The 24,500-nt window shown below is 46.1% G+C and overlaps 1 protein-coding gene across 4 annotated transcripts in view; it reads right to left on the bottom strand.

The window, feature by feature from the left end:
* Pex14 (peroxisomal biogenesis factor 14) overlaps positions 1 to 23,648 on the bottom strand; it is a 149,010-nt gene extending 125,362 nt beyond the window's left edge. For 2 of the 4 annotated variants that reach the window (XM_048350213.1, XM_048350215.1), the window contains exons 1-2: positions 23,538 to 23,648; positions 6,331 to 6,378 (exon numbers count right to left, since the gene is read on the bottom strand). In XM_048350213.1, the coding sequence (XP_048206170.1) occupies positions 6,331 to 6,353 (23 nt within the window). In that variant the 5' untranslated portion in view covers positions 6,354 to 6,378; positions 23,538 to 23,648. Of the gene's footprint in view, positions 1 to 6,330; positions 6,379 to 22,934; positions 23,009 to 23,537 lie in introns of those variants that run through there. The other 2 variants (XM_048350214.1, XM_048350216.1) reach the window with 2 other exon arrangements.
* Positions 23,649 to 24,500: the final 852 nt, after the last annotated feature.

Genomic DNA, 24,500 nt, shown 5'->3' with positions numbered 1-24,500 from the left:
ATAGAAAACGGCCAGAAGTGGCACTGTGGCTCAAGTGGTAGAGTGCTAGCCTTAAGCACAAAGAAGCCAGGGACAGTGCTCAGGTCCTCAGTCCAAGGCCCAGGACTGGGGGAAAAAAAAAATACAAAGAACAGAAAACAATACAAAAGCAGAAGCAGGGTGGGCCAGGGTATGCCTATAATCTCAGCAGAGACAGGAGAATCAAAAGTTCCAAGGCCAGGGCAGATTATATAGCCAGTTCAACACCAGCCAGTGCTATGGAGCAAGACTCTAAAAGAGGGGAAAGGAAGGTGGCTTAGTGGTAGAGTGCCTGCCTAGCATGCATGAAGCCCTGGGTTTAATTCCTCAGTACCAATAAAAAAAGCCAGAAAAGGTCACAGAAAAAGCCAGAAGTGGGACTCAAGTGGTAGAGTGCTAGCCTTGAGCAAAAGAAGCTCAGGGACAGTGTCAGGCCCTTAGACAGGGCACCGGTGGCTCAAGCGTATAATCCTAGCTACTCAGGAGGCTGAGATCTGAAAATCATGCATGGTTCAAAGCCATCCAGGACAGGAAAGCCCACGTGAGACTCTTATCACCATTAACCACCAGAAAACCAGAAGTGGCGCTGTGACTCAAGTGGTAGAGCACTAGCCTTGAGCTGAAGAGCTCAGGGAGAGTGCCCAGGGGGAGTTCAAGCGCAACCAAAAAAAAAAAAAAAAAAAAAGAGGGGATGGGGGGGGTTAAAGGGCAAAGGAAAAAGAAGGAAAAGGAAGAGGAGAGAGGCAATGAGGGAAAGGGAGAGAAAGGGAAGGAGGGAAGAAAAGAGGGGAAAATAGAGAAGCAACGGGGAGAAGAACCAATACCTACAAGTTAGAAGAAAAGAGAATGACAGGAGACTCTGCCATTAGAGACAACTTGGTGTCAATGAGAAAAAAGCTGAAATTCTAGTTAAGCCAAAACCTCTATGTACTATGTAAAGTGAGTGAGGAACTGTATTACTGAATATTGAGAAACTGAGTTGAAACAAATGAGTTGACATGTAAGTGAAACCTTTACTTATTGCTTCCTTCAAATAACCAGAAAGCATGACTAAGAGATGACTTAACTCCAGCTTCAGTTTCCAAGGAAGACTAGAATTGAGTTACCCCATGGCAACAACTGTCCACCCACTCTTTTGTATTTTTTATTCCTTTTATTTTGTAATGCTGGGAATTGAACGTAGGGCCTCTGCACATGCCAGGCATGCACCATTGAGCTCTATCAACAATTCATCAATTCATTCTGGCATTCTTTTCTCTCCTTCCCTCCTCTCTCTCTTTCTTTTTTTGAGATAGGGTCTCACTCTGTGGCCCAGGCTGTTTTTCAGCCCCAAATCCTCTTTCCTAAGTGCTGGAATTATAGGTGTGTACCACCACACCCACACACCAGGTGGGGACTGGATCTTGCCAGGGCAGCACAAGGAACCAGATAAGGCTCTGTGTATGCTCCAGGATAGGCATGCATGCACAACCAGAAAGCCAGTTGAGTGGGGAAGTCACTCAAGTTTTTCTACAGGTCTGGGAGAAGCTGAAGGTCAGCCCTCTGGAGTGCTATCAGAAGGACTTCCCTAGGGAAACAAAGTCCCTGAAGAGACTATAAATTGGAAAGGGTAATTCATAATTTTAACTTTAGCCAAGAGTTTTGTCATAACAATTGGAGAATTTCAAAGCAAATTAACCAAATTTCTCAAGCCAGTCTGTCCCTCGTTCCACAGCACTAAGGAGACCAGGCAGGATGTTATAGTGTAACTAACCCACTCACCAACACAGTCAGGTGGCTGGTCGGGTTTCATGTGGGGGCAGCAGGACTGGGGGGAAGACTGAAGGGGCCACAGAGGGAAATAAGCAAGGGCACTACTGGACTAGACTCAAGCCAGTAGATGGCTATAAACATCATGTGCCACTTAGAAACTATAAAACTGTACTTCTCACCACTAGATCACACATGGTTTTTTACCATCCAGAGAAGACAGGAATAAAAATCAAGCCTTCTTCCACCCTATAGCAAAGAAGGCAAAAGAACAGTGCAGATGCCTAAACATATCAAGGTAGTAAGGTCAGCTGTACAGCACCACACTGCCCCATTCAACCATGGGCCTCCTCCCGCACGCTAAGACCCATCTCTCACTTTTTTACTAAGGAGAAAAATTACTTCTCATTCTAGAACAAAGAATAAGGTTATTTGTTGTTCTTTTGTTTTGTTTTTTGCCAATCCTGGGGCTTGAACTCAGGGCCTGAGCACTGTCCCTGGTTTCTTTTTGCTCAAGGCTAGCACTCTACCACTTGAGCCACAGCGACACTTCTGGCTTTTTCTGTTTATGTGGTGCTGAGTAATCGAACTCAGGGCTTCATGCATACAAGGCAAGCACTCTACCGCTAAGCCATATCCTCAGCCCAAGAATAAGGTTTGTTTAGTCCAAAGTGCAGACAACAGGAAGCTTCGGAATTTTGTAAGCTGGTGGCTTATACATGTAATCCTAACTACTCAGGAGACTCAAATCTAAGGATCAAGGTTCAATGCCAGCCTGGGCAGAGAAGTCTATGAAATTCTTATCTCCAATTAACCAGTAAAAAGCTATAAGTAAAGGTGTGGCTCAAGTGGTAAAGTGCCAGCCCTGAGCAAAATACCCAAGCTTTGAGGGTATGAGTCCTTGGTTTCAAGCCCCACAATCAGCACGCGCGCTCAATCTCTCTCTCTCTTTCTCTCTCTCTCTCTCATAATAATAAGTTAAAAATAAAATAATTGCCAGGCGCCCATGGCTCACACCTGTAATCCTAGCTACTCAGGAAGCTGAGATCTGAGGATCGTGGTTCAAAGCCAGCCCAAGTAGGAAAGTCCATGAGAGACTCTTATCTCCAATTAACCACCAGAAAATCTGAAGTGGTGCTGTGGCTCAAGTGGTAGAGTGCTACTAGCCTTGAGCTGAAGAGCTCAGGGACAGCGCCCAGGCCCAAGTTCAAGCCTCATGACTAACAACAACCACAAAAAAATTTTTTTAAATAATTTACCAACACAGTATTCTCTATTCCTCAAGCTTCAAGAGTCACAACAACCATCCCTAAGTCCCCTCCCAGCACCTTCTTCGTTCTCTGGTTCCTTGCTAGGCAAATCCACCCCAAATTATATCCAATTCTGTGCTGCTTTGTAATATTATCTACAGTCTCACACTGTTTGCTAATTGCTTCATGTGTGCAAATGCCTTTTCTTTCAAAAACAAAATATAGGGATCACTTGAGACACAAGTTTTAGTTGCTACAATCGTCTGTTTCCCAATCCTTAAACCTGAGCTGAGCAGAACTCTAGGAGACAGCCCACAGGAGTGACCTGAAGACTCCTCTCCCAGAGGGGGCTGAGCACCATGCTCTGAAACCACAGCCCAAGGCCTGACACCCCATCAGGACTCCACCACAGCAGCCTCGGGCTCTTCCCCTACACCCTCAGCCTGCTTCATGGGCCTTCAGCAGGCTTCTTGGCCCGACACCCTCCCCCTGCCACTCCCAAGAGAAAGAAGTTGTCACACAAGACCATACAACTCGGCTGGTGCCCTCATTTAATCAGGCTGCTGCAAATGGTTGGCCAGAAGCAATAAGGGCATGACTGAGAGACTGTGGGAGTTTAATATAAAAAAAATTAATATTAAAAAAAAAAGAGGAGGGGAAGGAGAAAGGGTCTACCTTTTAATAGGGCCCTAATTACCCAACTCACAGGATCAGCCCAAATGAGATGGGAGTTTATTTCGGGTTTTTTTTAATTATTGTTTTTTTATATATATATAAATTGCTGCTATGTGTTTTCTTTCCTCTGAGCAATTATGCAGCAAGTACGTAAAGAGGAGAAAAAATATTAATTAAATATAAGGTAATTGTAGAGTTGGCCTGGAGAGAATGAGTCTGAACTCTGGACGATCGCAGACTACGAGGGTTTGAAGACTGCTCAGGGCCTCCCAGAAAAGAAAGAAATAAAAATACAAGCAGCCAACAAGCAGATGCACAGTGCAGCAAGAAAAAAGCCATGTGCAAAACCCTAACCGAGCACAGGGCCTGCTGGGTCCCCAATGCCCAGAAGCCAGCAAGCAGGCCGACAGTCAGGGCTCCTGAAGAGTTCCCCCAACCGGGCTCCAACTGGCCACTCTTCCAGTGGCCAACAGTTAGGCTAGCAGAGACAAATTCCAAAGAAGACTAGGGAGGACTCTCCTGTTCAGTTCAGCTGAAATCAAAACTTCAGGCTGAGGGGCTCAGAGACTCACCCTGGGGAACAAACACTAACTTCCCAAGTAGAGGCAGGCAAAGCCAAAGGCCCCACTGGCTTTCGCTCTAAAGGAGAGCCAAGGCATCACGAAAAGGGGGAAAACAAGAGCAGTGAGGGGGAGCTGAGATGTGAGTCTGCACCTAGTGACAGGGATTAATGCCAATGACAGTACCACTTGCTTGTAACAGCCCCACACTCTTGGCCTGTCTGCAGCTCAATTGGCTCCATCTCACCCTCTGCCTACAAAAAGCCTTAGAACACCCCAGACCTGGGGCCTGTTCATACCAGCTAAGTGCCTCATATCACCTCTAACTCTGCTGGGAGAAGGGTGAAGCAAACAGGTGAGACTGCAAGAGCTACTAAAACAAAGCCAAGGGGGTACATCCTGTGCCTGCCAGTACCCTTCACACAGAGAAAATTGGCTCTGGATCCAGCCCGTACAGAACCCATCCTGTGACCCACATTTAATGCCAAACAGAACAAAAATGTGGCGGGCAGAAAGGACTCCGGCTCAGACCACCACAGCCAAAGAAAGCATTTTGGAAAGAAAATTATCTACAATACTCAGCAGGCTTCTTCCCTATCGCAGTCTAAGAAGATACTATCAGCAATGCCTATCACAAGCCTAATTACTCACCAGGCAAAACCAGAATCCCTTCCCTTACCTGTTCCTTAAAGGCTACCTGAGATGCCCTCGCCCTGAGGAACAGAGTAGCTACTTTACACAATCAAAAAATAATCTAGGCACAAGTGGCTCACACCTGTAACCCTAGCTATTCAGGAGATCCAGAGGACTAAGGTCTGAAGCTAGTCCAGGAAGAAAAGTCCATAAGACTCTATCTCCAATCAACCAGCAAAAAGCTAGGCTTAGAAGCATGGCTCAAGAGGCAGAGCACCAGCCAAGCAAACATGAGGCTCTGAGTTCAAATCTCAGTACCAGGGAAAAAAAAAGATGAGGGGGCTGGGGATATGGCCTAGTGGCAAGAGTGCTTGCCTCGTATACATGAGGCCCTGGGTTCAATTCCCCAGCACCACATATACAAAAAATGGCCAGAAGTGGCGCTGTGGCTCAAGTGGCAGAGTGCTGGCCTTGAGAGAGAAAAGAAGCCAGGGACAGTGCTCAGGCCCTGAGTCCAAGCCCCAGGACTGACAAAAAAAGAAAAAAAGAGAAAAAAAAAAGATGAAAAAGGAACCTAAGACAGGTAACAGTGACTTATGCATATAATCCTAGCTACTTGAGAGCCTTGGAGGATCATAGTTCCAGATCAGCCCAGGCAGCAAAGTTCATGAGACAATCCCCCCTTCTCAAAGGACAGCAGAATGTGGCAGCATATACCTGTTAACCTAGCTGGGACAGACAAGTCAGGAAGCACCTTAAGTAGGCATATAAGCCAGGGGAGGAAACAAGACCGTATGTGAAAAGTGAGCAGTGTAGCCCACATTGGTGACTCATATCTGCAATCATAGCTACTCAGGGGACTGAGCTCTGAGGCTATAGGTTCAAAACCAGCATAGGCAGACACATCTTCAAGATTATCTCTAATTAACCAGCAACAAACTAGAAATGTTGGTTTGTCTCAAGTGGTAGAGCACTATCCTTGAGCAAAAAAGCTAAGCCCCTGAGTTCAAGCCATAGTGTTAGCACCAAAAAATTTACAAAGTTAATAGTGCAAAAGGAACTAGAGGTAAGGTGTGGCTCAGGGGAAGATTGCCTGCCCAGCAAGTGTGAGGCTTTAAATCAAACCATAGTACTGCCAAAAAAGATAAAGGAAAAAAAAGCAATCTTGTTGTGCCTAGCAGCCTCATTCTAAGTATGCCCCCCAAAGTTCAGACATCTCACTAGTTACTACCATCAGCAAAAGAGCGGCCACATAAAGTGGGTGCTTCCAGTTCCAGAAAAGACCAGGTTGTAGCAACAAAGAGGTCTTGCTAATCTCTGTGCGCTAGGAGAGGAACCAAGCCCCTCACAGGAAGTCTCCATCGAACACCCATGTTGGGGGAGACCCTTCTGTGAGGCGGTAAGACTGCGTTAGACTCACATGCTATTCAATCACCAGCACTCACCAGCGGCTCTCGGGGCACCACATTCTCACTTCCTGGAGTAGAGCTTGGCTGAAAAAGAAAAGCAGAAACAAAAATAAGGTCACAGTGCCACCCAATGGGCATAGGCAAGCTATGCTCAAGCAATGCACACCAACGCCTCTAGCACCTACTCCTCATTAGCCCTACAAAACTTCAGTGTTACTATGGGATACCTGTGATAAGCAGCCTGAAAATACAAATATGTCCAGAAACATAAAGATATTACTTCTAGGTCTACTGTCACAGCCCCTGAATAACAGAACTTGATTTTGCTAGAAAGGACACAGATCAATGGCTGAGCAGGAGGAGCTGGGCACCATCATAAAATCTATGGAAACAGCCAAGTCCAGAGGTAAAGTTAAGGAGAAAGCATGCATAATTTTATTTATTTGTTTGTTTGTTTGTTTGTTTGTTTGCCTCCTTCCCTGCAGGAGTTGATGAGGAAAAGCAGCAGCGCAAAAGTGGAGAACTAGCAGCAGCCACAGGGGGGCACCAGTTATCCACACTCAGGCTTTTCCCTGGGCATTATTGGAGTAAAGGACACTAGTTCTTAAGTATGCCACCACAGACACCTCCCCACAATGGAACAGAAAATCCCAGCCTTAAATCCTTTATGGAGATAAGCTAATGACAGACTGTAGATTGAACAGACCAAACCTACAGGCAGGCACACAGGCAGCACTGGGGGACTGGCCTGACTCCAGCCTGTTCTCTTCCAGGGATCACCACACCTTGACTAAGCTGCCCAAAATTTAGAGAACAAGAGACACAGTGATAGCGACAGCTCTGAAGTAATGCGCAAATCTACACAAGAATAAAACAAGCCAAGTATGGGGACACACATCTATATAATCCCAGCACTTGGGAGGCTGAGACAGGAAGACCCATAGACTTTGTTGTTGTTTTGCCAGTCCTGGAGCTTGAAGTCAGGGCCTGGGCACTGTCCCTGAGCTTCTTTTGCTCAAGGCTAGCACGCTACCATTAGAGCCACAGCACCACTTCTGGGTTTTTCTCTGTTTATGTGGTACTGAGGAATAGAACCCAGGGCTTCATGCATGCTAGGCAAGCACTCTACCACTAAGCCACATTCCCAGCCTGGAAGATCCAGAGTTTGAGGCCAGCTTGGGCTATTGAGATCGTGACTCAGAAATCCAAAGACTCAGTGGTAGTGCGCCTGCATTCACAAGGCCTTGGATTTGATCTCCAGTACCACAAAGTGAGGAGGTAAACAAGGAGATGGAGGGAAAAAAAACCAAGCACCTTGAGTGAGCTGTGTTTTACTGTTTGTGTTCAACTCAATTGCCAATTATCTGCAGATAATACCCAGACAAATGCAACTAAAGTGAATGTCCCAGGAGCCAGCCGCCAGCCTCCGGCCTCCACGCTCCTCTCAGACAGTTCAGATGGCTAGCTAGGACTCAGGACAAGAATCCCACTCACAGAAGGCTCCCAGGGATCCCCTCACTCCTGGCTGTCACCACACAACAGGTATATGGCACTGTGAATAGGATTCTGCTGGACAAAGCACCCTGGATCTTCTGTCCCAACAGTGCCCCATCCCCCATCCTAGGATGAGGTCGGCTTAGAGAACCTGAGCAAGCTTCCCCTTCCTTCCTGCCTCGTCCTCCCAGGGCTCCACATATCAGGAGCTCACATAGTTAAGATTCCCAGGCCACATCCCTCTGAGCCCTGCCTCCCACTGCCATACGCCTTCCCTTGGATGGTCACGTCCCACAGCAGACCCCGCCCCCCCGCCACAGGTGTCCTCTTCTGGTGCTGCATGACTAAGCCAAGTGGCACAAATTTCACCAATCTACACAAACTAGAATCCAAAAGGCCTTCAAGAGTCTTTCTTCCCTCATGCCCCAGTTAAACCATTATCCTGTCTTCCCAATATTTCCTCCTACATCTCTTTCTATCCTTCCTTCCTTCTTCCTTCCTTCCATGCTTCCTCCTCTTTTCTTCTTTTTCTTCCTTCGTTCCTTTGCAAGATATTTTTTATGACGATACTGAGATGTGAACTCAGGGCCTTGCACTCTCATTGGGCTTTTTCAATCAAGGCTGACGCTCTACCACTTGAGCCACACCTTCACTTCAAGTTCTTGGTAGTTAACTGGTGATAAAATTCTCAGACTCTTCTGCCCAAGCTGGCTTAAAATCTTAAATCCTTAGATCTTAGTTTCGTGAACAGCTAGGATTACAGGTGTGAGCCACCAGCACTCAGCACAATACTGGGGTTTGAACTCAGGACCTCAAACTTGCTCCACTGGTACTCTTCCACTAGAGTGACATCTCTAGTCTTGCTTTTTGCTGGTTATTTTGGAGATTGGTCTCGCAGGCTTTTACTGCCCTGGTTCAGTGACCCTCTGGATCTCTGCCTCCTGGGTAGCTATATTATAGGCATGAGTTACAGGTGGCCAGCTCATCCCTCCTCTTCTATCCATCTCTACAACCATCACGTTGATTCAAGGTTCCAAAATCTCTTGCGTGGACCATGGCAACAGTCTTCTAATGAGCTTGCCCACATCTATACTGGCTCACTTCCAATACATTTCCACAATATAGACTATCATTACCAAAAGACAGTTGGATCACCCCTTCCCTGGTCCACTCATCCACCCTGGAAGTAATAACATCTTAAAGGGTTTCTCACTGCTCTGTCTGAGAAGACAGAAAGAACGCCTCAATAGGCCATATCTCAGATTTCACATGACCACCTTTTTCCACAAGAGATATAATGATTGCCAGGTATGAATAGCTCATACCTGTAATCGGAGCTACTCAGGAGGATGAGATCTGAGGATAGAGGTTCCAAACCAGCATGGGTAGGAAAGCCCCTGAGACTCTCCAATTAACCACCAAAAAGTCTGAAGCAAAGCTGTGGCTCAAGCTGGAGAACACCAGCCTTTGATCAAAAAAGCCGAGTGAGAATGTGAAGCCCCGAATTCAAGCCTCAGTATTGGCACAAAAAATTTATAAATAAGTAAGCAAATAAAACAATTGAGCAGAACCAAAATTTTACACTTGTATGATCATCTGAATGATGGGTTATTCTAATCACATGGCAGAAACTGTGTGTGCCCTATCATATGCTGGGAGTCTAGGACAGCCAGGCACAGACCAGGTCTTCTATAAATATTTGCAGCATTAATGAATGAGCACAAAGAAGAAAACAAGGGTCTCACTCATTATCACATAGTGTATGTGTTAAAGTTCACTGTCATCCTGAGGACTTCCTGTAATCCACATGGCAGATACTACCACTGAAGGCTAACACATATTTTATTTAGGTCTTCATTTATCCTCACAGTGAGTGCACAAAATACTGCTGCTAAGGAAACTGAGGCAAGGGAGATGAAATAACTTGCCCATGGTGACTCAGCTAGCAAGTCATGTTAATCGAAATAATCACTTTGGTTTACAGATCCCACTGCATTATAGGCAGCTCTAGTGAACCCTCAAAATAGCAATGTAGGCTATTTGATCAGACAAAGTAAGTACTGAGGAAGACTCAGGTGTCCTTCTGGGATACAACCAGCTTTGAATTCATGCAGCCCAGGCTGGGATGCTGTCCGCACATGCCTAGCATTCACAAGGGTTCAGTTCCCAATATCAGAAAGAAAGAAAAATCAGTTCATCTCTTCCACAGTTAATATTTGCCAAAGGGACAAACTTTGAACGGCATACTATGCCAACTAGGTCTGTGTTACTTAACCTTTAACATCTTTCTAAACCCTGCATTGTGTAAACGTGTCCTATTAAAAACAAAAATTACACTGCCAGACACTGGTGGTTCGCACCTGTATTCCTAGCTAGCCTCCCTTGTCCTTCTGAACCTGAGCCTGTGGTGACCACTGTAGACACAGAGTCCTCAAACTGTCCAGGGCAAGTGAAGCATGTAAGCAGTACTGCGGGTGCCCATCTGCACAAAGGAACTAAAACAACAACACCCTTCAAATTCCCCAAAGCTTGGCTTCCCAGAGCCTTTGGAGCCTGACATACCAGACCCAGAGCGCTGAGCTCAATGTTAAGACACTAAAGAGGAGCCAGCATTTCCCAAGCTCTGTGTCAACATTCAGGTTGTTTCAGATCATTCAAAAGGTTATCAGTATGTTTACTGCCACACTATTCACAGTAGCCACATAAGAAAACAGCCCAGATGCCCCACAATAGATAAGTAGATCCAAAAAATTGTGGTGCCTATACATAATGGAATTTTACACAGCCATTAGGAAGAATAAAATTATGACATTTGCAGGAAATGGATGGAACTAGAACAAATCATGAGGTAAACCAAGCTCAGAGAGACAGAGCATGTTCTCTCTGATATGCAAAAATCAGATCTAAAATACACTGGGCATGACAAATTATATAGGATTCTAGACACTCACACACAGTGAGACCAAAAGAAGATACTCTTAGGAGAGAAACACAAAGGCACAATCCCTATGTACCTCTTTATACTTATATAAAATTAAATACAGATACACAGATATACATATTTAGGAACAAACTTCAAAATGTCTTTTTTTAATTTTACCTTTTCATGATTCTGTCTTCTTTACGTATGGTGTTCTCTGCATGTATATCTTGTATATCTTGGGAGGGGCACAGAACTCAAGGGAAAATGGGTAACAAAGTATAGCCACTGGACACTGATGAAAGTGAACTATACAACTTGTAGGTGAAGACAGGAGGGAAGAACTGGGTATGAGTGAGGGAATGGAAGACACTGTGAAATGAAATGTACTCATTACCTGATACATAAAATTGTAATCCCTCTGTATATCACCTTTAAAATAACAATAATTATTTTAAGTTATCAATTTGAGCCAGGCACTGGTGGTTCATGCCTGTAATCCTAGCTACTCAGGAGGCGGAGAGCTGAGAATTAAGGTTCAAAGCCAGCAGGGGCAGGAAAGTCAGTGAGACTTTTTTTTTTTTTTTTTTGGCCAGTCCTGGGCCTTGGACTCAGGGCCTGAGCACTGTCCCTGGCTTCTTTATGCTCAAGGCTAGCACTCTGCCACTTGAGCCACAGCACCACGTCTGGCTGTTTTCTATATATGTGGTGCTGGGGAATTGAACCCAGGGCTTCATGTATACGAGTCAAGCACTCTACCACTACTAGGCCATGTTCCCAGCCCCTCAGTGAGATTCTTATCTCCAATTAACCACCAAACATCAGGAGTGGTTCTGTGACTCAAGTGGTAGAGTACTACAGCTTGAGCTAAAAAGAGCTCAGGGACAGCACCCAGGCCCAGAGTTCAAGCCACATGACTGACCAAAAAAAAAAAAAAAGGTATGAGTTTAAACTAATCTAACTGCATTCTCGATGATTCTCCAGTTCATAATGGACTTTCCTCTTATATATGGATCTCACATAGCTCAGATTCACAGATATACCTCACCATGTTCTGCTTGTTCTTTCATGTAGATAGGGTCTTGCCTGCTTTTTTTTTCCACTTTATTTGCCCAAGGTGGCTTCTAACAGCCAACCTCTTATCTCTGCTTCCAAAATAACTCAGATTATAGGTATGAGCCACCACACACAGGTTTCCCACTAGACTTTAAACTTTTTGCAGACAGTCATTTTACCATCTTATTGAAGTCTGTACCCTTAGCACCTAAGATAGAATACCTTTGGTACTCAATAAATATAAGTGTAACCCAGGCTGGCCTCAAATGAACTTCCTGCTTCAGTTGGAATTACAAGCATATACCACTACAATATAACTTGTTTTTTTTTTAATTGAAACTATTGAAACAAAGGAACCAAGCAGAGAACCAATGCAGTGTCTTTCCCTGGAACGTCACACAAACTTGACCTATTCCTTTTCAGGGGACAGAGAAAGGGTGTGTGTGTGTGTGAGTGAGAGAGAGAGAGAGAGAGAGAGAGAGAATGCTCACATATAAGTGTGCCGGTACTGGAACTTGAACTCAGGTCCTAGATACTGTCCCTTAGCTTTTTCCACTCAAGAACTGGCACTCTACCATTTGAACCACAGCTTCACTTCCAGCTTTGGGGTGGTTAGTTGGAGATAAGATGTAAGCCACTGGCACCGGGCCTACTTAGCATTTTTGCTCAAGACTGACACCTTACCACTTGAGCCACAGCTCCATTTCTAGCTTTTGGGTGGTTAACTGGAAATAAAAGTCTCATGGAGGGGGGCTGGTGATATGGCCTAGTGGCAAGAGTGCTTGCCTCGTATACATGAGGCCCTGGGTTCAATTCCCCAGCACCACATATACAGAAAATGGCCAGAAGTGGTACTGTGGCTCAAGTGGCAGAGTGCTAGCCTTGAGCAAAAAGAAGCTAAGGACAATGCCCAGGCCCTGAGTTCAAGCCTCAGATCTGGCAAAAAAAGGAAGAAAAGAAGGAAGGAAGGAAAGAGAAGGAGAGGAAGATGAGAAAGGAGGAAGGAAGAATAAGAGGAAGAGGGAGGAAGTAGGAAGAAGAAAGAGAAAGAGGAGGAAAAGAGCACAGTGGCTCACACCTACAATCCTAGCTACTCAGGAGATAGAGATCAGGACAGCAGTGTAAAGCCACCTTAGCATAAAGTCAACAGACCCTATCTCAAACAATTTTTTTAAGGCTGAGCACTGTGGTACATGTTGGTTATCTTAACTATACAAAAAGTATAAATAGGAGGATCAAGGTTTAAGCCAATCCAGGCAAAAAATACAAAGCCCTATCTCAAAAATAACCAAACCAAAAACAGGTTAGGGCCATGGTTCAAGTGAAATAGCACCTACCTAACTAACAAGTACAAGGCTATAACTTCAAACCCCACTACTGTTTAAAATAAAAGTAAAACTTAGAAGCCACCAACTTAGATGTATTAAAAAGAAGACTCCACAGCAATCCTATTCCATATCCTTAGAGACCAGAATGGGGAACGGAAGCAGAAAGGGAAGGAAATAAAAGACAGATTGTTTTTAAAAAAATCGTCAGGGCTGGGGGCATTGTTCAAGTGATACAGCACATGCTGGAAAGTACTAGGCTCCAGTTCAATCCCATACCACAAATAAATAAATAAATAAATAAATACACACACACACACACACACACACACACACACACACACACACCCTCAAAAAAAGGACCACAGAGTTACACAGGATGTGCCAGAGACAAGGGGTCCCCACTCCTGGTATGAGAAGAGGCACTGATTGGAGGAGATAATAAATACATGTCATGTCTCTATCAAAATCAACCATGGACGCCCTGCTCCTATCTGCCGTGGAGTAGTGGGGAGTAGATTCGCCCTCCCACTGTAAGCAATGTGAAAACTAAGCACATTACTCAAGCCAGCCTCTGCTGTGGTCACTAGACAGCATGAAGCACAGGGCTGTGAGCCCAGCACAACAGTACAGATGACCTGAGCCCGAGATTCACTCTGGCTGCCTGCCAGGACAGGGGGATAGTTCACACTAGTAAGAGGGAGGTGCTATCCCCAGCACAGCCTGGCTGCCTCACTGGGTTGTGGAGTCAGAGGTCAGAGTTCAGAGAGGCTAAGGCAGGTGAAAGTTGCAGAACAGAGTTCCCCTGAGGAAGAACTATGTACAAAGAGAGTTCCAGAAATCTGCTTGGCTCCCTTGAAGCTAGATACTTGAGATTTGTACATGCATACAGTGAGATTCCACAAGGGGGAAAAAAGAAAAAAAAAAAAAAAAAACTGAGTGGAACAGTTCCCAAAGCCACAGGGCTCATGGGTCCTGGGCAGCGGAGGGGAAGTGTCCTCCCTGCTCACTCACTGACCCTAATAAGGAGTCAAAGGATTCCTAGAGCAAACGTCACCCTGCATCACTAGCAAAGTTTAAAAGCAGGACTTGAAAGAATCCTAAGTCACCTGAGAACAAAGGTCAATATTCTCTAAAGATCACAAATCCATCCAGGCATGGGGGTACATGCTGTAATCCGGGAATTTAAAAGGCTAGGGCAGGAGTGCTATTTCAAGGCCATTCTGGGATACATAATGAGATCTTGTCCTAAAAAAAAAAATCTGAGGCAGGCACCAGTGGCTCATATTTGTAATCCTAACTACTCAGGAGACTGAGATCTAAGGATCAATGCTCAAAGTCAGCCAAGGTAGAAAAGCCACAAGACTCTTTATCTCCAATAAACTACCAAAAAGACAGAAGTGAAAATGAGGCTCAAGTGGTAGAGCACTACCCTTGAGGAAAAAACAAACAAACAAACAAACAAAAAACACACAGAGGGGCTGGGAATATGGTACCTAGTGGTAAAGTGCTCATCTCATATACATGAAGCCCTAGGTTCGATTCCTCAGCAACACATATATAGAAAAAGTCGAAAGTGGCGCTGTGGCTCAATTGGCAGAGTGCTAGCCTTGAGCAAAAAGAAGCCAGGGACAGTGCTCAGGCCCTGAGTTCAAGACCCAAGAAAGGCAAAAAAAAAAATCAAGTACTAAAACTGAGGAAAAATAATAGAATTTGCATAGATGAAAAGTATGATATATAAAGTAAAATTTTCACTGAATGAATATAATAGCAGATTGTTTGTTACAGGAAAAAAAGAGCAGTTGAAGACATCAAAAGAAGCCAACCTAGGCTGAGCCAGGAGAATCAGAGCGTGAGGCCAGCCTAGGCAAAGTTAGTGAGGCCTATCTCAAAACACAAACTATACCGCTGGGCACTGGGGGCTCATGCCTATAATCTTAGCTTCTCAAGAGACTGAGATTTGAAACTAGCCTGAGCAACAAAGTCCATAAGACTCTTATCTCCAATAAGGTACTTAAAATAAGCCAGAAGTGGGGCTGGGGATATGGCCTAGTGGCGAGAGAGCTTGCCTTGTATACATGAGGCCCTGGGTTCAATTCCCCAGCACCACATATACAGAAAACGGCCAGAAGTGGCGCTGTGGCTCAAGTGGAAGAGTACTAGCCTTGAGCAAAAAGGAAGCCAGGGACAGTGCTCAGGGACAGTGCTCAGGCCCTGATTCCAAGGCCCAGGACTGGCCAAAAAAATAAAAATAAAAATAAGCCAGAAGTGAGCTATAGCTCGAGTGGTAAAGCACTAGCCTTGATCATAGAAACTCAGGGACAGTACCCAGGCCCTGAGTTCAAGTCCCAAGACTGGCCAAAAAAAAAAAAAAAGAAAAAGCCACGTAACTGTTCCACCAAATGGCCAAGCATTACCCTACTGAAGACAAGCCTAGAAAGCTATTGAGCCCATCAAAGAACGCTAACTCGCTAATTTGAGTCCCAGGACTATCTTGGTCATTCTTATGAGACCACAGACAGGGCAGTGGATGGCTTTCTGAAACACTTTTCCTCAATCAAGCTGTTCTATACAATGCATCAGAAATCTGTCATCACCATCTCCACAAAAATTGATATTGGGGGCTGGGGATATAGCCTAGTGGCAAGAGTGCCTGCCTCGGATACACGAGGCCCTAGGTTCGATTCCCCAGCACCACATATACAGAAAACGGCCAGAAGCGGCGCTGTGGCTCAAGTGGCAGAGTGCTAGCCTTGAGCGGGAAGAAGCCAGGGACAGTGCTCAGGCCCTGAGTCCAAGGCCCAGGACTGGCCAAAAAAAAAAAGAAAAAAATTGATATTGGCAACATGAAAATCCCTAACACCTCACTACTGCTCTAAGCAGCAGCTGTGGAAGCTAGGACATTAGGATGGTGAGCTCATCCATAGGCAGAACAAAAAAAAAAAATTGGACTACAGAGACATGCAATCCATTTCTGCTCTAGAAGAAAGGAAAAAAACCAAAAAGGAAACAATACCACATGGCAACTTGGATCTGCACCAAAGATGAATGCCAGAAATGCTAAACATGTTGGTAAATATAGCAGTTTTTTATATCTCAACATGTACCCTGTATCCAATTCATGATTCTTCTGCCTCAGTCTTTCAAGCACTGGGATTACATGTGTGTATCACCACTCCAGTCTTAAAAGGCATTTTCAATATGTGTGTATACACATGTATGTACATTTACATGTCTATTTTAAGATAATTATCATGTACTGTTGAATTTATAATGTGTTTAAAGTAAAATCTGTAACACTGAGAGTATAGTTGAGGAGAGAAGGAAGGGAAATAGAAGCATACTGCTGCCTGATTTTTACTTGGTTGTGAATTCATAGACTGTGGAAATTTAAAGCTTCATACAGTAAACATAAGAGCATTCACTAATCTAACAAAACTTAATAGTAAAAATAAACCAAAAGTAGGAAAAATGAAATTCTAAAAAGCAACTCAGGCCAAAAGAAGACAAGAAAATAACAACAAAGAATAGATGAGCTAGGCACTGGTGGCTCATATCTGTAATCCTAAATCCTCAAGAGTCTGAGATTTGAGGATGACAGTTTGAAGTCAGCCTGGGCAGGGAAATACGTGAGATTCTTATCTCCAATTAACCACCAAAAAGCAGGAAGGAGGTGGAGCTGTAGCTCTAGTGGTAGAGTGCCAGCCCTGTGCACAAAAGCTCAAGGATAGCACCCAGGCCACAAAAAGAAGGAAGAGAAAAAGGGAGGGAGGGAGGGAATCTTTTCAACAGATGATATTGAAACAACTGATACCACACAGGGGGAAAAAGCCTCAACACAAAATCTGGTTAAAGATGCTCAACATCAGTTGTCACACACTTGTAAATGAGAGTCACAACGCCAGTCCACTCAATACTCACAAGAACAGCTAAAATCAAACAACAGACAATACCAAATGTTGAGGAGTATATGGCAGCTAGGAATGTGACACTAGGAATCTGATCACAGATTCCTGGTGGGAATAAAAAACAGACCAACTTTGCAAAAGCACTTCATATAGAGATAAACATGGCAGGACGCTGACATCTCACATCTGTGATCTTAGCTACTTAGGAGGCTGAGATTTGAACATTGCAATTCAAAGCAAGGCTGGGAATGTGGCTTAGTGGTAGAGTTTTTGCCTAGCTGCATGAAGCCCTGGGTTCAATTCCTCAGTACCATATAAATAGAAAAAGCTGGAAGTGGTGCTGTGGCTCAAATGGTAGAGTGCTAGCTTTGAGCAAAAGAAGCTCAGGGACAGTGCCCTGAGTTCAAGCCCCAGGACTGGCAAAAATATAAATTAAAAAATGAAATAAAGCTAAACACATACTTGCCACATGATCCAGCAAGTCTGCTCATATTTAGAAAAATGAAAATATGTCCTTATAATCACTTATACATGAATATTTGTAGTAGCCTCAAACAAGAACCAAGCTCATGAGGAACAGACCCAAAGATGACACCCATGGTCTCTAGCACCTGGTATCTGTACCCCTGTCACTCCCTTCCCTAGATTCTCCTTAGAAGAATCTGTGACTGTGTAGAGCAGATAACAGGATGTAATTAAATCAACATGAGCATGATACCTGATTGCAATTATCTATTTTGCTGGCTTCAAGGAGCAAGTGGCTTTGAGGAGCAAGTGGCATTGAGGAGCACATGAGAAGTCCATAAGACCAAAAACTGACAGTATCCCTAGTCCATGAAGAACTCAACTCTAGGAATCAGCTAGGAAGCCAACCACTGCACTGCTGAGGCCTCAATGAGACCAACAACCCCCACAGACACTTTGCCTAAGCCTGGTGCGACTCAGCTAACCTGTACCCAGACTCTTTTTTTTTTTTTTTTTTTTGGCCAGTCCTGGGCCTTGGACTCAGGGCCTGAGCACTGTCCCTGGCTTCTTCCAGCTCAAGGCTAGCACTCTGCCACTTGAGCCACAGCGCCGCTTCTGGCCGTTTTCTGTATATGTGGTGCTGGGGAATCGAACTTAGGGCCTCGTGTATCCGAGGCAGGCACTCTTGCCACTAGGCTATATCCCCAGCCCCTGTACCCAGACTCTTGATCCACAGAAACTATGCGGTAATAAATATGTGTTACTTTGTTTTATTGGTCAGTTGTGGGGCATGAACTCAGGGCCTGGGCGCTGTCCCTGAGCCTCTTGGTGCTCAAGGCTTATGCTCCACCCACTTGAGACACAACCCCACTTCCAGTTTTCTGTTAATTAATTGGAGAGAAGAGTCTCATGGAGCTGGGCACTAGTGGCTCACGCCTGTCATCCTAGCTACTCAGGAGGCTGACATATGAGGAATGCGGTTCAAAGCCAGGATGAGCAGGAAAGTCCATGAGACTCTTAGCTCCAATTAATCACCAGAAAACCAGAAGTGGAGCAGTGGCTCTCAGCGGTAGTGTGCTAACCTTGAGCTGAAGAGCTCAAGGACAGTCAGTGCCCAGGTCCAGAGTTCAAGCTCCACGACAAACCACAAAAAAAAGAAAGAAGGGGGCTGGGGATATGGCCTAGTGGCAAGAGAGCTTGCCTCGTATACATGAGGCCCTGGGTTCGATTCCCCAGCACCACATATACAGAAAACGGCCAGAAGTGGCGCTGTGGCTCAAGTGACAGAGTGCTAGCCTTGAGCAAAAGGAAGCCAGGGACAGTGCTCAGGCCCTGAGTCCAAGGCCCAGGATTGGCCAAAAAAAAAGAAAGAAAGAAAGAAGGAAGGAAGGAAAGAACGAAAGAAAGAAAGAAAGAAAGAAAGAAGTCTCTTGGGCTTTCCTGCCCGGGATGGCTGGCTTCAAGCTTTGATCCTCAAATCTCAGCCTTCTGAGTAGCTAGGATTATACGTGCAAGCCACTGGTACCCAGTATATGTGTTACTTTTAAGCTGCTAAATATATGGCAATAATATAGAGCAATAGAAATCTATGTCCAGCAACTAATGAATAGATCAGCAAATTAGGTATAGCCACATAGTGAAACACTGCTCAGTAATAAGGAAGAAATTAATTACTACCGATCCACACAACGTGGATAAATTTCACAAGCATTATTCTGAACAAGAGATATGTAAAAGAATATCTATCTTATAAGTTAATTCCCATGAAACTCTAGGAAAAACAAATATACTCTAGAGTGATGGAGAAAAATTGATCTTTCCAGGCACAAAGGCAGGGTTTGCTAGAATATTTATGGATACAGTCATATCATAATTTGTCAAAACTCATTAAACTGACCACAACGCACCTATTGGAATTCCACAACAAACTTAAGGCCAGACATTATCACTCAAGAAGATATTAAATCTAAATTTAAAAAATAGGGCTGGGGATATAGCCTAGTGGCAAGAGTGCCTGCCTCGGATACACGAGGCCCTAGGTTCGATTCCCCAGCACCACATATACAGAAAATGGCCAGAAGCGGCGCTGTGGCTCAAGTGGCAAAGTGCTAGCCTTGAGCGGGAAGAAGCCAGGGACAGTGCTCAGGCCCTGAGTCCAAGGCCCAGGACTGGCCAAAAAAAAAAAAAAAAAAATATATATATATATATATATATATATATATATATATATATGACTAGTTAGGAAATTACCTTTATAATGGAGAAATGTGAAAGCCAATGGCTTAACCAAGTAATCAGACTTCCCTCAAGACACAGAAAAGGTATCATCACAGGTCTGCAGATACAAGTCACTGAGACAGACAAAATGTGATCAGGCACCAGTGGCTCACACCTGTAATCCTAGCTACTCAGAAGGCTGAGATCTGAAGGATGGAAGTTTGAAGCCAGCGCAGGCAGAAAAGTCCCCTAGATACTCTTATCTCCAATTAACCACTCAAAATACAGGAAGTGGAGCTGTGGCTCAAAGTGGAACAGGATAGCCTAGAGCCAAAGAGCTCAGAGATAGAGCTCAGGCCCTGAGTTCAAAGCCCCACAACTGACTAAAAAGGCCAGGCAGACATACCTGAGAGAGGTGGGAGAGAATAATGAAAAGAGTGACATTGCTCAAGATGCACTGTATTCATAAACTGCTAAGTCAAATGGCAAGACCTTTGTACAACTACTTACAGATTTTTTTAAATAGGGGGTGGGGGGAATAAGAATGTGGCTTAGTGGTAGAGTGCTTGCCTAGCATGCTTGAAGCTCTGGGTTGGATTCCTCAGCACCACATAAAAAGAAAAAGCCGGAAGTGGCACTGTGGCTCAAGTGGTAGAGTGCTAGCCTTCAGCAAAAAGAAGCCAGGGACAGTGCTCAGGCCCTGAGTTCAAGGTCCAGGACTGACATACACATACACAAAAAAAAGCCAAGCTGGGCTCTAGTGGCTCACACCTGTAATCCTACCTACTCTAGATCTGAGGAGCAGGTTCAAAGCCAGCTGGGCAGGAAGTAGAGCTGTGGCTCAAAATGGTAGAATGCTAGCCTTGAGCAAAAAAAGCTCCCCAGGCCCTTTGACCGGAAAAAAAAAAAAAAAAAGTCAGACACACATAAAGTTCAAAAACAGATCAAATTAATCTTGAATAAACTGAGTTCAGATAGGATCAGCCTTTAGGGAGTTAGGATACATACAGATAGGAGAGATATCGAAATAGGATAAGGTGTTTTTGAGGTATTGTAATATCTGATTATGTCTCATGATGTTACACAACCCAAGGCCTTGTGCATGCTAGCAAAATGCCTGATTTGATGTCTTTTTTCTCTTCTTCTTTTCTTGCTTTCTCTTCTTCCTCCCTCCCTTCTTTTGTTTCCCTTCCTTCCTTTCTCTTTTCTTCTTCTTTTTTTTTTTTTCGCCAGTCCTGGGTCTTGGGACTCAGGGCCTGAGCACTGTCCCTGGCTTCTTTTTGCTCAAGGCTGGCACTCTAGCTCTCAAGCCACAGAGCCACTTCTGGCTTCTTTCTATATATGGTGGTACTGGGGAATCGAACCCAGGGCTTCATGCATGTGAGGCAAGCACTCTACCACTAGGCCACATTCCCAGTCCTCTCTTCTTTCTTTCAAGACAGGGTTCCCCTACAAAGCTCAGGCTGGCCTGCAACTTGCTTAAGTAGCCTATGCTGGCCTCTAATTCACTATCCTCCTGGCTCTGCCACCCTGAGTGCTGAGGTTACAGGTGTGCATCACCACACTCAGAAACAGTCTGATCTCTTAATATGCTTATTGATTAAAGACATGTATTTACTTTGTGAAAACTTCCCAAGCCATATACACAGTTTGTGTATTCTTCAATATATGTGAAAACTACAGTAAAAAGTTCAGGAAAAAAAATTGTGCTGGTCTTGGGGCTGGAATTCAGGTCCTTAGTGCTGGTTCCTGAGCAAATTTTTTGCTCAAGGCTAACACTCTACTTTTTGAACCACAATTCCAGTCTGACTCCACTTTGGTGGTAAGTTTGAGAATCTTATAGATTTTCTTGCCCTGGCTGTCTCCGAACCACAATCCTCAGAACTCAGCCTTCTGAAATAGGACTGCAGGTGTGAGCCACCAGCACTCTGGGTGCGGGAGGGGGAGGTAGGGGAGGGGAACCTAGATTAAAACAAAACTAAAGAGAAAAACCAATAGAATCTGTTTCTTGACTGAACCCTAAATTTAGGAATGAATTAGAATGTTGATTATATATTAAATAACATACTTCCTCAATATTAAAGTTCATGTGTGACAATGGTATATAGCGGTTATGGAGAATAATCTTACTCCTATGAAAGACAAATATTCTAGGATGAAATTTTCTAAGATCTGTATAAATATACACATATTTATACTTTTACATAGATAAGTCTCTAAGACAAAGAGAATTGCTTCACTTAAATGCAAATTAGCCTGGTATAGCCAGGCACATCTGTATCCAGAATGCTGACACAGGAGGATCCAGAGTCCCAGACCCCGCTTGGCAACTAGAGAGATCCAGTCTCAAAAAAAAAGTCGATTTGCAACTCATTGTTAGACAGCTAAAGAACCTGGCATGAAGAGTTGAAGTTTTTCTTTCTCCAGGCTGCCAGAGCATTCTGGTGCAATCTCAACTCTATCAGATTTGGAAAGGAGGGGAGAGGGGAAGCAGGACTAAAAAACAAACAAACAAATGTTACTTCCAGAACCCAAGGAATCCCTGTAGCACAATGGCTCCAAGGGGCAAGACTTTCAGCGTGTCTCACAGCACTGGCGAAATGCATGTCCTACCTTCAACACCAGCCTATGGCATTCTCAACACAGAACAGTTCAGAGAAAGCCAGACCATGAGAAGGCTGGGTATTTCGGCAACCTAAGTGGGATCAGGCAAGAAAAAAAGACCCTCTCTTCTCAGACACCCCAATCTCCAGAACCTGCGGCAGTGAGAAGGCTAGAGTAGGTGCCTGGTGTTTCTGATGCTGTACAGAGCAGACATCTTCCTGAACTGCTCACTGACGCTGGAAGACACCTTGAAGTGCTCCAACTCCTTAAGTGCGATTCCTGTAATAGGTTCATCACGAAGACGACGGTAAGAATCGTTAGGCACTCAGTATTCATTCCTAGGCCTAGGAGAGAAGTGAAGTGAACGGCGAAAACTCTGAAAGGTGCTTCGGGCGATGCTGGGTGAATGATGTCGGCCCAGGCTGGACCGTCATTGATTGATGGATGGATGGATTGATTCTCTAGGTCTAATCCTAACTCGAAGGTGGCTGTCTGAGGAGATGGACTCCCGCGGATCTGGGATCGAGCCCAGGCGTGCACACCGGACCTCGTGGCGCCCTCCCCGAGGCAGGACTCGGCCACCTCGGCAGGCACCGAGCTGGAGGAGTTCCGAACGCCGCCTCCGCCCGGGCACGGCGGGCGGGTCCTCGCCCCAAGCTGGCGGTTCGCTCCTTGGCATTTCGGACCCTCCAACTTTGGCGAGGGAGGCGCCGGGGGGCCGAAGGCCGGAGAGGCCGGCGACGGGCCGCTCCGGGAGCTGAGGCGAGGGGCGTGGGGAGGGGGGGTCCCTGACCGAGCCGGGCCCCTTGAGGGCCCGCGGGTCACGACCCGGCCGCCCACCCGGAGCCCGGACGGGGTCGGGCCCGCTACGAGGGGCCGCCGGGGCCGCCCGCCCGCCCGCCCGCCGCCTCTCCTCAGAGCCGGGGACCTCGCGGGAGTCCCGCCACCGTCCCCGCAAACTCAAGCCGGCGCCGAGGGCCGGGCGGAGAGAAGCGGGCGGCGGGGGGGGGGGGGGAGTGGGGGGGAGGCGCGGCCGAGCGCCCCCCACGGTAGGGGTCCCCGGAGGAGGGGGCCGGACGGTGGGGGACCGCGAGAGGGGCGGGGTCCGGGCGGGGACAGGCCGGGGCCCCGAGGCTCCGAGCGCCCGGGGCCCGCTCCAGGGTGGCCCGCCGTCCGCCGGGCGCCCCCCCTCCACCTGGGGACCCCGCCGCCGCCGGCGCCGCCGCCGCCGCCGAGCCGTTCAACTCCCCTTACCTGGTTCGGCTGCTCTGCCTGCTCCGAGGACGCCATCTTCCTGAGGCCTAACTAATCAACCGCCGCAAGGCGCGATTCCTCCCCCAGCGCCCTCGCTCCCGCTCGGCGGCCCAGACCAAAGCAGAAAGAAGGGAGCGGGTCGATGGGGGACGGGCTTGGGGCGCCGAGGGCGGGACCTCGCCCCCCGCCCCGCCAGGTCCAGAGTTGGCGCCCTTCACCTTTCACCTCCTTGTGTGGATTAGTATTAGTCAACGTCTGCCCCGCCCCGTAGTGGGCCCTAAGTAATAAATGCGTGCGGTAATGAACGAATGTGAAGAAGCGTGGGAGTTCATGTTTAGCCGTCCAGCAACAGTCAAGGGCATTTGCCGGGAACTTCAGTGCGCTGGAATGAAACCCGTCCGAGGCCATTTGTTTACAAGGCCATTTGTTGTTTCAAATTTCTTTTCTTGCAAAGCCAGGACAGGGAGATGGAACACTAGGGAAATAACTGATTGGCCAACTTCAGATTACTTCAGGTTACTTCAGGGGTAAGAATTGAGACAGAGGGAATGCCATGACCCTCCTGCCAACTGAAAGTGGCCTGATTGAAGAATTTGGCTGTCACTAGTCCTGATTTCTTACAAACAGATGAGTTCGGTTTGGTGATGAGGAACTTTTATCTAAGGGCCCACTCCACCGCTCCTCCTCCCTCACACCTTTGCTGGAGAGCAAACCAGGAGCCTTGCACATGCTAGGCACGGTCTGTCTTCCAGCAATCCCACAGAAAGAACGTGGTATAAAACAATAGCCTAGGGCTAGGACTGTGGCTTAGCGGTAGAGCGCTTGCCTAGCTATTCGTGAAGCCCTGGGTTCGATTCCTCAGCACCGCATAAACAGAACAAGTCTGAAGTGGCGCTGTGGCTCAAGTGGCAGAGTGCTAGCCTTGAGTAAAAAGAAGCCAGGGACGGTGCTCAGGCCCTGAGT

The sequence above is a fragment of the Perognathus longimembris genome, chromosome 7 (genome assembly GCF_023159225.1).
Source record: "Perognathus longimembris pacificus isolate PPM17 chromosome 7, ASM2315922v1, whole genome shotgun sequence".
Lineage (NCBI taxonomy): Eukaryota > Metazoa > Chordata > Mammalia > Rodentia > Heteromyidae > Perognathus > Perognathus longimembris.
This window is presented reverse-complemented; position numbering and strand designations above follow the sequence as displayed.